Source organism: Gossypium hirsutum, chromosome A09, assembly GCF_007990345.1.
Source record: "Gossypium hirsutum isolate 1008001.06 chromosome A09, Gossypium_hirsutum_v2.1, whole genome shotgun sequence".
NCBI lineage: Eukaryota > Viridiplantae > Streptophyta > Magnoliopsida > Malvales > Malvaceae > Gossypium > Gossypium hirsutum.
Window position 1 is genome coordinate 55,877,155 of NC_053432.1, and position 13,643 is coordinate 55,890,797.

The 13,643-nt window shown below is 32.5% G+C and overlaps 2 protein-coding genes across 4 annotated transcripts; one reads left to right on the top strand and one right to left on the bottom strand.

Moving 5' to 3' along the window:
* Positions 1-276: 276 nt before the first annotated feature.
* LOC107888909 (BI1-like protein) lies at positions 277-3,333 on the top strand. Its single transcript, XM_016813177.2, has 4 exons — positions 277-627; positions 2,492-2,605; positions 2,694-2,851; positions 2,950-3,333. The coding sequence occupies exons 1-4, from the start codon at positions 360-362 to the stop codon at positions 3,154-3,156; spliced, it is 747 nt and encodes a 248-aa protein (XP_016668666.1). The 5' UTR covers positions 277-359; the 3' UTR covers positions 3,157-3,333.
* A 1,160-nt stretch (positions 3,334-4,493) lies between these two features.
* Positions 4,494-12,067, bottom strand: LOC107888910 (calcium-binding protein 39). 3 transcript variants are annotated; one of them, XM_041077707.1, is made up of 12 exons: positions 11,887-12,067; positions 11,080-11,181; positions 10,105-10,269; positions 9,903-10,021; positions 9,451-9,525; positions 8,143-8,236; positions 7,979-8,038; positions 7,194-7,259; positions 7,012-7,110; positions 6,347-6,391; positions 5,492-5,591; positions 4,494-5,095 (listed from the first exon to the last, which is right to left on the bottom strand). In XM_041077707.1, exons 1-12 carry the CDS (start codon positions 11,905-11,907, stop codon positions 5,007-5,009), a joined length of 1,035 nt encoding a protein of 344 aa, XP_040933641.1. In that variant the 5' UTR covers positions 11,908-12,067; the 3' UTR covers positions 4,494-5,006. The 3 variants fall into 3 exon arrangements, with proteins under 3 accessions (XP_040933641.1, XP_016668667.1, XP_016668668.1); XM_016813178.2 differs by lacking the exon at positions 11,887-12,067 and having other exon boundaries at positions 11,080-11,467; XM_016813179.2 differs by lacking the exons at positions 4,494-5,095; positions 5,492-5,591; positions 6,347-6,391; positions 11,887-12,067 and adding an exon at positions 6,411-6,825 and having other exon boundaries at positions 6,908-7,110; positions 11,080-11,442.
* Between the last annotated feature and the right edge of the window lie 1,576 nt (positions 12,068-13,643).

Consider the following 13,643-nt stretch of genomic DNA (forward strand, 5'->3'; position numbering starts at 1 on the left):
TTAGATGGAAGAAAAAAAATCCCTTTTATCTTATATTAAAAATTTATTTTTCCTTGATAGAAAATATATTTATAATTATGTTTAACTAAAAAAAATTATTAAATAAACTAATAATTCAATTTGGATAAATTCGAATTATATAAATTTAAGATGAATGAATTTTGTTAATTTCATCTAATTCGGAATTTTAATTAAATTAGAAGTCAACCTGTGGTCCCCACTGTACCAACTATCTTGATTGGCTACCTTATACTATATAATTAAATCCCCCGATAGTTTTCCCACAGTTTCTTTCTACAGCTCTCATTTTCCGGGAAAACATACAACGAGAAAGAAAAATTCGAAGAGAGAGAAAAAAAATGTTTGGATACGATCGCGTAAGCCACTCGAGTGCCAACAAGGCGGATGAGATAGATTTAGAATCAGGGGAGACTTTGTACCCGGGACTCAGCTACGGCGAGAACCAACTCCGGTGGGGTTTTATCCGCAAGGTGTACGGCATCTTGGCGGCGCAGCTGGTTCTAACCACCGTGGTCTCCGCCTTCGTGGTTCTTTCTGCTCCGGTCAACGAGCTCCTTCGTGGAAATTCTGGCCTCTTGCTCTTCCTCTGTTTAATCCCCTTCGTCTGTAAAGTCCTCACCTTTTTTTTTCTAATTTTTTTTTGTTCAAGTTTGATTCTTTCTTTATGCGCTTTAATCCTGCTGAATTTTAAATTGTGCAGCAAATATTTTTAGGTCTCTTTTGAATAGTGTATATATATATATATGTTATATTGCTGTTAATTAGGGCATTTTCATTGTTTATTATGAATTTAATCTCTGCAAGTGTTAGATTAAGGTTAGATTTGTTAATAAATCGTATCTTAGACTTGAATTTTCAACGTAATTCTTTTATGAAGTCATCTTTGTTTGGATGAACAAAATATTTGGCTACTGAAGTTGTAGAATATAATTGAAGGTTAAAATATCCATTAGTCCTTTAGGTTTCTAGTTCAATCATAATATTATTAGTTTTTTTTTTTGTCTAAATTTGCCAATTTGGCTGCCATATGACTTGTTATGATGGAAATGAATATGCTAAGTTGGCAATTTTTTTATAGAAACTATTAACCGCGTAAATTATTGGACTCGGATTTTCAAATTGAAAAAGAATTTGGCTGCCATATGACTTGTTAGGATGGAAATGAATATGCTAAGTTGACAAATTTTTTATAGAAACTATTAACCGCGTAAATTATTGGACTCGGATTTTCAAATTGAAAAAGAAAGAGGATATAATTTTTAACTTATAAAGTACAGAGACTAGATTTCAAATACTATAGAAGTACAGGGACTAACAGCATATTTTAATCATAATTGAAACATATGACGCCTAGCCTAAAAATATGAGAAACTTAGAACGAAAATTGAGTCAAGTGTGAGGGGTTTGGTGTTTAAACAATATTCTGAAGTATATGACTGAGTGAAGGATTTGACAAACATATTGTTCCCAAACAAGATCAGTATTCTATTGTTGTGTATATATATAGATTCTATCTGTTCTTGGCTTTATTCGGATTCATTTCATGTGGAATTTATGAATTTAGAACTTTTAGCTGCCTCATTTTGTTTAGAAAATAATTCAAAGGATTGAGTAAAGGATTTGACAGAAGCTTTGTTCCCTAAACAAGGATGGTGTTCTGCAATATTCTCCATATATCTTTTCTAATTGCTCTTGCCTTTATTCTGATTCTTTTCATGGGGAATTTATGGGTTTAGAATCTCATTTTGCGCCAGTTATGTCACATTAGGTTTTTAATATGACAGTATGTGCTGTCCCTTAACTAATACTGGAGATCTTTATGTTCGTTTTTTTATATTTTGTATGTCAGAATAGGATAAAGAGATTTATTGAATTAATATTTTGAAATTAAAGTAAATATGGAAAGTTAATGAATATCCTTTTGTCTTAGTTTTTCTTACTTTGTTGCATTCCTATGATAATCTTACCTTTGTGTGAACCAATTAACTGGTTGCAGTTGGTATCAATAATATATATTAATGGCATAAGACTATTATGCTCTCCTTGTTGCCTTCTGAATTGTCCCATAATGTACACTAGTTTGCCTTTCTCTTTGTTTGGTTACATTGGAAGTTCTTAGTTCGTCTAATAATTTCATAAACTAACCTTCAGATTTGGTACTGAATACCTTCTTCAACGGCCTCTTTTTCTTTCTGATAAAAGTGGTAACATTGGCCTCTAACTCTTGTAGCAAATGAAATCTTAGTTATCTTAAACCCATGTTGATCTGACTTTATATTTTGCTTGAAGTACTCATGTCCAACACAATATTCAAACATGGATGTGGGGATTTGACCTTCTAAGGAACTTGCAGATACATGGAAAAATTTGGAAAAAACTAAGCCTTCACTGAAGATTTTACGGAATTCTGTTTGATCCGTTGTGTCACATTTCTCTGATTAATCTTAATTTTAAAACCTAATCCATGCAGTGTTATGGCCCTTGCACGTCTATCACCAAAAGCACCCTGTGAACTTGGTTATCCTCGGCCTCTTCACCGTGTCATTGAGTCTCACACTTGGTGTGAGCTGTGCAAATACTGATGGTTAGTATCTTGGTGCTTGTCGTTAAACATCCTCGGTCTGGTTATAAATCGAGAATTATGCTAACCATCCACTTTTATGTACTTTCAGGAAGAATCGTGCTTGAAGCGCTAATTTTGACAGCTGCTGTGGTTGCATCTCTTACTGGCTACAGTTTCTGGGCATCGAAGAAGGGCAAGGACTTCAGCTATCTCGGACCGATTTTGTTCACCAGCCTTATTATCCTCATCTTAACTGGTCTAATCCAGGTGAAATGTTGCAGTTAACGCTATATGATTACTCATGCCTCCACCTACTTGTATATAGGATTTATCAGACTTAGTATATGTGTTCTGTTATTATGCAGATGTTCTTCCCGCTCGGCCCAACATCTACTGCTGTATATGGTGGAATTAGTGCGTTGATTTTCTGTGGGTACATAGTATATGACACCGACAACCTGATCAAACGCTTCACATATGATGATTACATATTGGCCTCCGCCACTCTTTATTTGGACATCCTGAATTTGTTCATTTCCATTTTACGGGTTCTGAGATCCGGGGATAACTAGTTATACAATATTTCTCACAAGGCCAGTCGGAAAGATTTCAAGGTATGGCGAACGAGTTATTGTCTGATGAATAGGAAAAATATTAGTCTATATAGTATAATTGCTAGACTTGGCAATTACTGTATTCGTACTGCATTTGTGTATTTTCTCTTGTTATAATCATGTTCTATTTACTTATTTGATATCGTGTAATCATGTTGCTAGATCTAATCTTTTCTTGTTGTGTTTTACCAGCCACTAAGATGGTTGCACAAATTTGCAGTTCTTTCTAATGAAACATGAACATGCATCTAAGTTCTCTTTTATATATATATATATAGGTTGAAATTGAACTCTAATATTACAAATATTGAAAAGGATATATTAATCATAATTAAAATCAATATATTATTTTAGGAGAATGATTCGCTTATACTACCATAAAATTAATTTAATTTTACTTAAATAATTTTTTTGTACTATTAACATTTTAATAATTCAATTGTTGAATTTATTAATACAATTGTATAAATTTTTGAATCATTTTGATATTTTTTTATTATATCCATCCATAATAGTCTTAATATGTTTTTAAAGCTTAAAAGTTTTCCATATTAAATAGATCTTTTTAATTTACTCAAAATTTAATATACATAATTTATTGGATGTTTTTTTTTTGTATAAATTTTTAAATTGTATAAATTTTACCATCTATCAACTTTTTCTTACATAGTATTGTTTTTCTTAGATGAAATTCTGTTAATTTTAAACTTAAATTTCAAAATGACTATTTTATTTCAAATTTTTCATGAAAAAGTTTATGAACTTTTAACCTAAAAATTAATCTTGGAAACCATCAAATTTACGCTCATTCCATCTCACGCTTTTAACGCTAGGCCTTGTGTTCCCACCATGCAAGCCCTTGTTGGTGCCAAGACATATGGTCCAAGCCTCCACTATCTTATCCATGCAGCTTAACCCCGATTTCACCGCCCACCTTCCTCTCCTTTTCTCCCCTCAATCTCCAACCCTGCCACCTCTTCCGGATGAGAGTATTCGAAACTTCAACAGCAATTCATCAGGAAAGTTTAAGGAATTGCGGCCTTGCAGCTTTTGGCTGCCGCTGATGTTTTCTTCCCAGTTTCTTCTTAATAATCCTAATCCTTGTATAGGTTTTTGCTACATTGTCATAACTCATAATCGTATTTAAGATGTTTTATATAGATTTTAACATATTAATAACATGTTTGTATATTCAGGTGGTATCCTTGTCATTCATGCAGTATTCTAATTATTTTTACCTACCATATCTGATATTATAGGTTCTAGTTTGCAGCAATTCCACCATAACATAGAAGTTAAAAGAACTTCCACACCAAACATTTTTTACTTTGTTGGGGGAAAAACAATGCTTCAATTCTATTACAAACCCTAGATCCAGATACCGAACTCATACACCACTAGCATGACACGAGTTTGCAGATGATTCATACAATCACCCTTTCAATCAATCGCACGGCAATCAAGCCTAGTCATCAGTTCTTCTTCACACTTATTACAAACCCTAGATCCAGATACCGAACTCATACACCACTAGCATGACACGAGTTTGCAGATGATTCATACAATCACCCTTTCAATCAATCACACGGCAATCAAGCCTAGTCATCAGTTCTTCTTCACACTTTTGTACGAAAATATCATAATTCATGGATAGTCCTAACAAGATATTAGAATTAGAAGGCCTTACTATTTCTTGTATATTTATCTTATATCCAACCTCTGATTATCCTTAGTTGCAGCCCTTTTTTCCTCAGCAAACGGTTACAGCCACCACAGAATTTAGCATTTGACTGAACGAGAAGAGGAAGCTAGGATTTAAGACTTTGCAACCGGGATACTTTTTCAATTTCCTTGATAATTAGCTCTTTTTCCTCTTCGAATTGCTCATCTTCCGCACCTGCAAGGACCATGATTTCTTAAGAGACAAGCAAAAGAATAACAAGAAGCATGGTTTCAATATGTTTACTCGAATTCGAGTGTCCAACACAGTTATCTTCAGGTTTTTCCATACCAATAGTCATGTCCAAACTCGTTACAGGTAGGGGTATTTCAAGAAAATAAAGTATGATAGCAACATAGATCTGGAGTCGTTTGTTCAGAACCATGTTGCTATGACTATTTTTGTTTAAGTACTCATGTCCGGCACATGGTTACAAGAATATGACCTCCAAATACATAGAAAAATTAAGAAAATGTTACCATAGTCATGACAGTGATGGACACCTCTAAATCCGAGTAACATAAGTTCATACAATGTAGGTTCAGACAAAGTAATAGCGAAAAGAATAAATACCTTTCCCTGAGAGACTATTAAGCAGTTCCAACAATTTCTCATGGTTTTTTGCCAAAATGATCTTTATCTCTCTTGGCTTGTTAGGATTAGCAACAAAAACCTGCATGTGAATAAACAAAGATTTAAAAAAACATAAATCAGACGCCTATTTGTCTTTTTATTTTAGGTGTCAGCTAACTGAACAAACCACTGTAACCAATCAAATTCAGCTCATTCGGTTTGTTTAGTTTTGGTTCTATTTGTGGTTAAATAATTTAGGATGTGTTGGATAAACTTTATCCAAAACCATCATAGGATTAAAATTATGAAATAAATAATTATTAAAATTTAAGGTTTACTATTATCTAACAGTATAATAATATTCCGTACTTAATTTTACTAATATACCTAACAATTTTATAATATAAATTCAGTACTTAATTTAAGTTCAGTTTTAACCTATGTTACTCTAACTCATCATTTTTCTTCAAGTACCCGACCATTACTCAGACATGGATATTGGAATATGATATTCAAAAGGACCTTACAAATACATAAAACTCTTGCAAAACTTGTGCTCATATCAGATACATACCTGTCTGATACACCCAAGTAAGTATTTAACATGTTTATTCAATCTGTTAGCAGTTTTCTTATTTCCAGTTGAAATCGATAATCAAAAAATGAATTATATTTTTTATTCAAGCATTCCTAAACTCAATTAACATTATTCAACCCAACCCAACAAACTGATTAATTTCGGTTCAATCATTCCAGTTTATCTCTCGTATCTCAGTCGGTTTGTAAATTTTATTCATTTTTAGAATTTTGGGTAAAGGCTGATGCACGTCAATAAGAGAGACAATGAGAGATCACCTTAAAAATGTGGAAAGCAGAAATCTGAATGTTTTTGCTTGAATCCTGCATTGAAACAAAAGAGCAGAAAATGAAATACTGATTTGAGGTATTTAATGTACCAAGGAAACCCAAATGTGGAACATCATATCAGATATGCAAATAAAAACTTACTTGGACTCCGGTGTTAGTGTTAGATTCAGGTATGTTCAATTTTTTCTAGGTTTTTCGCATGTACTAGAAGGGTTCTTGGAGGATAAAATCCACATCTAGAATAAAGGTGTGGGACACGGATGCTTCAAGAAAATTGAACAGTAGGAGCAACATAAAGTAAAAACAGAGAGCTCAAAAGGTTCCACTAGGTCCAATCTATTCAAAGTTGAAAGACCAAAATAATAATTAATAAGATAAAGCCATTCCCATAAACAAAAACATCATCCTGCCCTCCCTGTCTATTTACCCCTGTTGTTCATGTATCTTTATGCATCCATGTTCAACACCTGTGTCCGAGACATATATGGACATGGGCATAAGAGTTTGATCTTCCAAACATATGGAAAAACTTAAAAATTTTGAGCATACCCGTATCCCACACTGTCAAGCTCAAGTAACATCAGAACTGCTGATGGATGGTTCAAATCAATGAATACCAACCAGATCATAGAGAAGCTAAAGTTAGAATGTACCCTCAGCAATGTCATCATGATTTTCAAGTATCGAACTTCTAAAATGTAGCGCTTCATTATCTGCACATTTGGAGCCTCCAAAAGAAAGTCCGATAGAAGCTAAACCAAAAAAATTGCAGCATTAACAATCAAAATATCAACAGAACAAAACTGGAACGAAAGGAGAGAGAGGCAAAACCAACCTTTAAAGATTGCCTTCTTGTGACATAATTAGAAGAGGTCAGGAGTTTTTCATAGAGATCAAAGAACTGAAACAACAATATTGCATTAGATAAGCAAAAAGAGAAAGGGAAAACAAATAATTCAACGAACTTAAGAAAAGATCCACACCAATTCATCAGAAATAGTCGCAGTTGAGCCTTACCAGAAGTGTAAATACAATATAAAACAATCCCTAAGATATTTTTAAGCTGAGTAGGTGATATAAGATGAACAATTCAATCAACATAAAGCACTAAAGCAAAATTGCACTCCGGCAAGACCATTCGGAGTCTGCATTAGATACAAAGGGAGTTTCCGAGTGCCAGACACAGCAGAATACATTTCTGACACGTGAGGACAAGTAAAAAAAGGTATACCGTAGACAGTCAAAACATGATTAAATCATGAACGGACACTCCCAGATACCTCCAGAGACACAAGGAAGCTTTTCTCTTTCTCTCTTTTTATTTTTTATTTTTGCATTTTCTCCCAAATACAGAATCAATAATGAGTAATTTGGTTATAATGAGTTTTTAAGGTTCAAGTTTTTATATTCAAAATGAATTTTCAAAATTTAGAAGCTAATTGTATATTAGTATTAAATTGAAAAGCACCAATTTTACTTTTTTTGTTATATATAAAAGAATTTATTGTTGTGTCCTGCCTTGTCCATGTCCTAATTTTTTTTTTTAATTTCATCTTCAAGTTGTACCCGTTTTACATGTCCGTGTCCATGCTTCTAGGATTAAACAGTATGTAAATGTACCTCATCATAATGACCAGTCAAATATTCAGCTACCAATGATGCATGTTTTGTAAGAATATCCTGAGAATATTCAATCACACACACATAAGACAAAGAAACATAACCCGTAAATGTATTTAGTTAATCTAAAGTAAGAGTAAGACTCAGAAACTAACAAATCTGACCTTAAAGGTTGAAAATGCATCAGAAGCAACATCAAAGTTGGGCAACTCCACAAATTTGAAGAACAGCACAAAGCTAGCAGAATTTAATATGTATCTGAAAAAGCACTACAAAATTTAACTGGTGAAAAAGTGAAACTTGCTTTTTCAGTTAAGAAATTTTGCATCAAAAACACAAATTTAAAATGAAGAAAGTGCCCAAGAAGCCAATTTCTTGTCCTCTAGTTTACTTGGACTAGCTAATAGACTCAAACCAGCTAAGGGTTTGACAACTAACAAAAGCAGCGTCACCTTTGTTACCAGGACTTAAGTGAATCTTGGACACTTGTAGATTTAAAAAAAAAAAAAACATGAATATAAAATGAAGAAAATGCCCAAGCAGCCAATTCTGAATCCTCTAGTTTGCTTGGACTAGCTCGTAGAAACAGAAAAGAGTTTGACAATTCTCAGACACTAATACATGTACGATACAGTCATATTCAACTTTTTCTAAGATTTCCATGCATTTTAAGAATCATATCCTCAAACCCGTTTTCAAATATATGTTAGAGGCAGGTGCCAAACATGGATAATGAAAAAAGAAAAGTTGGCAACATAGTAGCACTAAAACAGTTAATCGGCTGTCTGTTGCCAGTGTCTATAGCTCACTAGTTCCTGAGTTCTCCAATATCCAAGGTTATTTTACGAGATAACTTCATAACATGCTTTACAGTTGATCTTTTCAAGCAGCTCAATTTAGAATATAACAATAAGTTTATCTTTGGGAACCAAATATCAAGTTAAAAGTCATCATAAGATACTAAAAGAGGAGATTACTCAGACAACTAAGAACTTGAGTTATATGTGAATGTTTAGCTGAAGGAAACATTATTTTAAACTGTAAATGTCATAGTTGGAAACTATTTTAAACTGGAGTGTAAATGTCAGACAACAGTATTTGTCCAACATGGGTATGTTCAATTTTTTCAATGATTTCCATGTATTTGGAGGGTGCTTGGAGGACTATATTCCTATATACATGTCCAGATATGCATTGGAAGCAGATACTTAAATCATATGAAAAGAACAAGGATGAGGACTTTGATTGCAATCAACGCAACATGCAAAGCTCACCATAAGTTTAGATGAAATAGAATACAATTAAAAAAAATATGAGCATTTATATGCTAAAAGAAACATATTTCCTTTTCAGAAATATTATACAATGATCATTGAGGATGAAGTGACATTTTTAATCACAGCATCATTTTAGCAACAACGTTAAGCCCTTCAATCATACAAAAGAATAGTCATAAAGTTCGAATGTCTTACTGTGCAAGTGATGGAAATTTGATGCACTCCCTCAACATATTTCCACAATTTAAAGCTATTTCCTTGTTGTCATAGCTGCTTGCAAAAACAGAAATAAGACTTAATACACCCAACTTTAATGATTCAAAAGCACATATGACTTAGGCCATGTTATTTCAGTATAAATACTGGTCAATACCTTTAAACCAGTATTATGCATATTTAATAAGGAAAATAGTGGTTATTCAAACTTGAGCACATAGATATGTTTTAACTTTTTATAAGTTTTGCCATGCATCTAGAGGGCCCTTGGAGGACCAAAACTCCATACCAATGTCTAAATATGTGTCAGACATAGGTACTTTAAGAGAAATGAAGGATCAGAGCAACATAGACAGACAACATACTATAGGGATTTTCAAGCTGTAAAAAGGCATGCACATAGATAAATGTTACGACATTCATAACCTTACCAAACTACGAGAAAGTCAAGTAACTCCAAATTTTTCTCAATGTATTCCACACAGCAATATTTGGAATCAACTTGTTGCTTCAATAATATGGACCAACAGAGGACTAAATCTTTTCTTGCCTGGAAAACATATACTACATTAGCATGCTTATAGAATAACAGATATGAGCCACAACAGTAAAAATATCAAGAATAGAACTTACTTCCCATCCCAGTATCGGTAACTTGTGAACAACAAGGGAAATAACATCCTCTTTAGAAATTTCAAGTGCCAACTGTGAGACCTGCTCGACATTCGGTTCAACCTCACCATCCCCAGAAAGCATGCATCTCATTGTCACAAAATTTTTTTCAACTTCTTCCATAGCCTACGAACAATAAAAAAAAACAAAACCATCAATATCCAAGTTCTCAATCATATAATCGGTAATTAACAAAATACTTGAATACACGACTGCAGTCCATTGTTGATTTCATTTCTTAACATAAACCTCATCCAAAACAAAATCCCAACATTTTATTCAATCTGCATTGCATCGTAAAGCAGGTTAAAATGGCATCAATCCCATGAGACGACATTAGAAGACATAGACACCAAGCAAGCGTTGCCCTTTTAGGTTCCAAAAGTAGAACTTGAACATTCCACTTGGAGGTTTCAAGTTTTGAAGCTCTAAAAAAAGGCAATGTACTCTTCATTTCTTAAAAAAAATGTATCCCACATTTGAGACTGGCGCATTCCCAGATATGGGAACCCCCAACTACATGGAAAAACTTAGACGAAAATTGAGCATACATCCGAAACTCGAACTTGAGTCCGAGTAATATGGCTTAGTATTATTATTACAACAAATAAAGCATTAGCCATTTTGTTTATATTACAACGAATGAAATTTACATGCATTTTCATGAGAGTAGGGGAAACAAGGGGCTCCAAACATAAGAGAAGAACAGCATAGTAAACGGTATATAATTTTAAGAAAAAAAATCCCAAACAACCAGCAAAATCAATGCCAAAACCATAAGCAAATGAAATAATTCCTAAAACTCATTTCATAATTACAATATTAAAACAAATCTAACACTCACCCACTTAATCCAAATCCAAGAAAAAAATGAAAGAAAGAATTAAATTACATCAAATATCAAGCACAAAATTATATATATATATTTTCTTTAACCTTTTCAAGGGCTTTAACTTCAGCAACGGTTTTGGTGTCGAGTGCATTAAGGCTGTCTTTGATCGCTTTAGCAACCTCTGGTGGGGTTTTCGGCCTCGACGGCTTGAAGAATGAGAAAGACATATCGATTAAATGTTGGAATGATATGATTTTTACCCAAAATTCAATAATCTCTCGCTTTCGCTTTGATTAAGGATTTGTAGATTGAGAAATGATAAAAAGATCCGTTGATCTGCTGTTGATCATTGAGACTTTTCACATTTTTTTGGGGGGGAAAATTTGGGTATTTCTTTTTTCAATGGGAATTTAGAAAATATATAAATTGCTGGAAAAATGTTTCATTTCAAGGAGAAATGTCAAACGGGTCCAACCCGACAGTAGTTCTATTTCGATATATAATATTTTATTTTTAATTATTTTTATATTAAATTTAAAAATCCACAAACCCTTATTTTTATAAAAAAAATAAAATGAATAAAATAATACTTTACTATTTTTATAAATACTTTCTAGATTTTTTTTTGGTACATCATCAAAAAAAAAAACATTTATAACTAGGAGAAACTAATGTAAGTTTTCAAATCACATGCTGTCAATTTCGTTGTTTATCTTTTTAGTATGTGGTTGTGATCAATAGTGACAAATTGGAAGAGAATCTAGATGTCTTTAAATACGGATTGAAGTTTTCATCCTATTTTGGTTGGTATAAAAATTATGTCGATTCATTTCTTGTCTCTATTCAGCAACCTACAAGAAATATTGAGACTTAAGGCATAAAAAAGTAGCGCAAAGGGTAAAAATTCTAACCTGAAACTTACTAACAAACATGAAGCTTTGATGGACAGCAAGAGGAATTCATTAGAGTTTTGAACAATAGTTGCTCACCCAGTCGTATCTTTTTGTTGATTTTTAATAATGTTTAATGATATAGACCATTTGGAGAAGTGGTCACCAAGACTAAGAGAAGGTTGATTCCTTAATTGAAAAGTCTATGAAGAATGAGGAGGATAGATGCTGCGAACCGAAAGGTATAAATACAAAATTCTACATTAAATGTTACTCATTGATCACTGTGTCCTTAAAAAGGGGTAAATTCACCATTAGTCACTAAACTATGGGTAAGTTTTTATTTAAGTCATTAGAATGTTGAAATTGATATTATATGGCTTTTTCTATTTGCAGTACTTGCATCAATCGAAAGCACTTTTTCCTCTTCTCTTCTACAATTTATTTTTTCATGAAATAACTTTGGACATCACAAATCTACAACCAAAATTCAAACAATTTTTTTCTCTAATCTTCAACACTGGTCATTAAATCAACTTGGATCTTAAGTATGTTCTTCTATTCGGCGGTGGGTATTGATCCACTATACTGATCGTTGAATCATTTCTTGGAGCTCCCTGGCAGAACTTTTTTTAAATAAAAAATTTAACAACTCAGTGACTTAAATAAAAACTTTTGAATAGTTTAGTGACTTAAACGAAAATTTTCAAATAGTTCAATGACCAAATTGTAACTTTTTTTAGTTAAGTGACCAAAATGAAAATTTTCTCATAGTTTAATGACTAATTATGTAGTTTACCCAATAGAAAAACGTATGTAAGAAAAACCATGATGATAAATATTTTTTAATGAAAATAATTATTTGTTTTAAAAATAATTGGTGTAATTTTTTTTGGAAGTATTATTAAAAATAAGTTTATATATATGCCTTGACATTTTTTTGGCATAATGACTTATTTGGTCCTCCAACTTTATAAAAAAGTTACTTTATCCCTCCATTTAATTTTTGCCTCTTTTAGCCTTTAAACTTACGTTACTTGTCAAATCACCCTAAAATGAATAGAAAAGTTAACATCTATTGACTTTGCTGATGTGGCATACATGTGAATTGCCATGTGTGTGTCATGTCAACAACTAATTAACTTTTTTAAAATTTAAGAATTCAAAGAAAATCATAACACTCTTGACATTACGCCAACAGGATGTGTAACACCCTATATTTGACCTAATTGTCAGGTCCAAGCTACAGTGTGTCATATTTGTTTCTGGAGCAACTACAATCAACTCATAATTAAATTTATACCATTGATATGATAATTATCAAATAAATATACATTCCTTATTTATACATGCACCTAATAAAATACAACAAGTTCACCATATATTACAACTAGAATATAAAATATAACAACAATCAACTACCACAAAACCTAACCTATTAGGTACATGCCAAATATAAGTAACGTTGGAACTAATAAATATTGTCGAGACCGAGATTGTGAATTGGATGCTGAGGTCAATGCTCACAAATGTTGCATTAAATGAAACTTGTGCATGGGGAAAACAATCTATATGTTGAGTAAAGCATTCAATGGTATTTCAATAATTTAAGAAGATAACCTTAGAGTTAACAGTCCTAATCTAAGTAATATCAATATACACGTCTTCCATATACTTATAATTTAAAGTTACTAAGTTTAACATTCTCAATATGAACATGATAAATATACAAAACTAACACTTCTTCCCAATTCAATACAGTTTATAGGGACAATTCA

What these genes read in the sequence shown, in the direction of transcription:
- LOC107888909 (XM_016813177.2), top strand. Translation starts at nt 360, where the DNA reads ATGTTTGGATACGATCGCGTAAGCCACTCGAGTGCCAACAAGGCGGAT. An exon ending in CTGTTTAATCCCCTTCGTCT is followed by an intron (nt 628 to 2,491) that starts GTAAAGTCCTCA and finishes TAATCCATGCAG; the next exon opens with TGTTATGGCCCTTGCACGTC. An exon ending in TCTTAACTGGTCTAATCCAG is followed by an intron (nt 2,852 to 2,949) that starts GTGAAATGTTGC and finishes GTTATTATGCAG; the next exon opens with ATGTTCTTCCCGCTCGGCCC.
- LOC107888910 (XM_041077707.1), bottom strand. Translation starts at nt 11,907, where the DNA reads ATGTTTGTTAGTAAGTTTCAG. An exon ending in AAATTTCCATCACTTGCACA is followed by an intron (nt 8,237 to 9,450) that starts GTAAGACATTCG and finishes GTGCTTTTTCAG; the next exon opens with ATACATATTAAATTCTGCTA. An exon ending in TGACTGGTCATTATGATGAG is followed by an intron (nt 7,260 to 7,978) that starts GTACATTTACAT and finishes TTGTTGTTTCAG; the next exon opens with TTCTTTGATCTCTATGAAAA.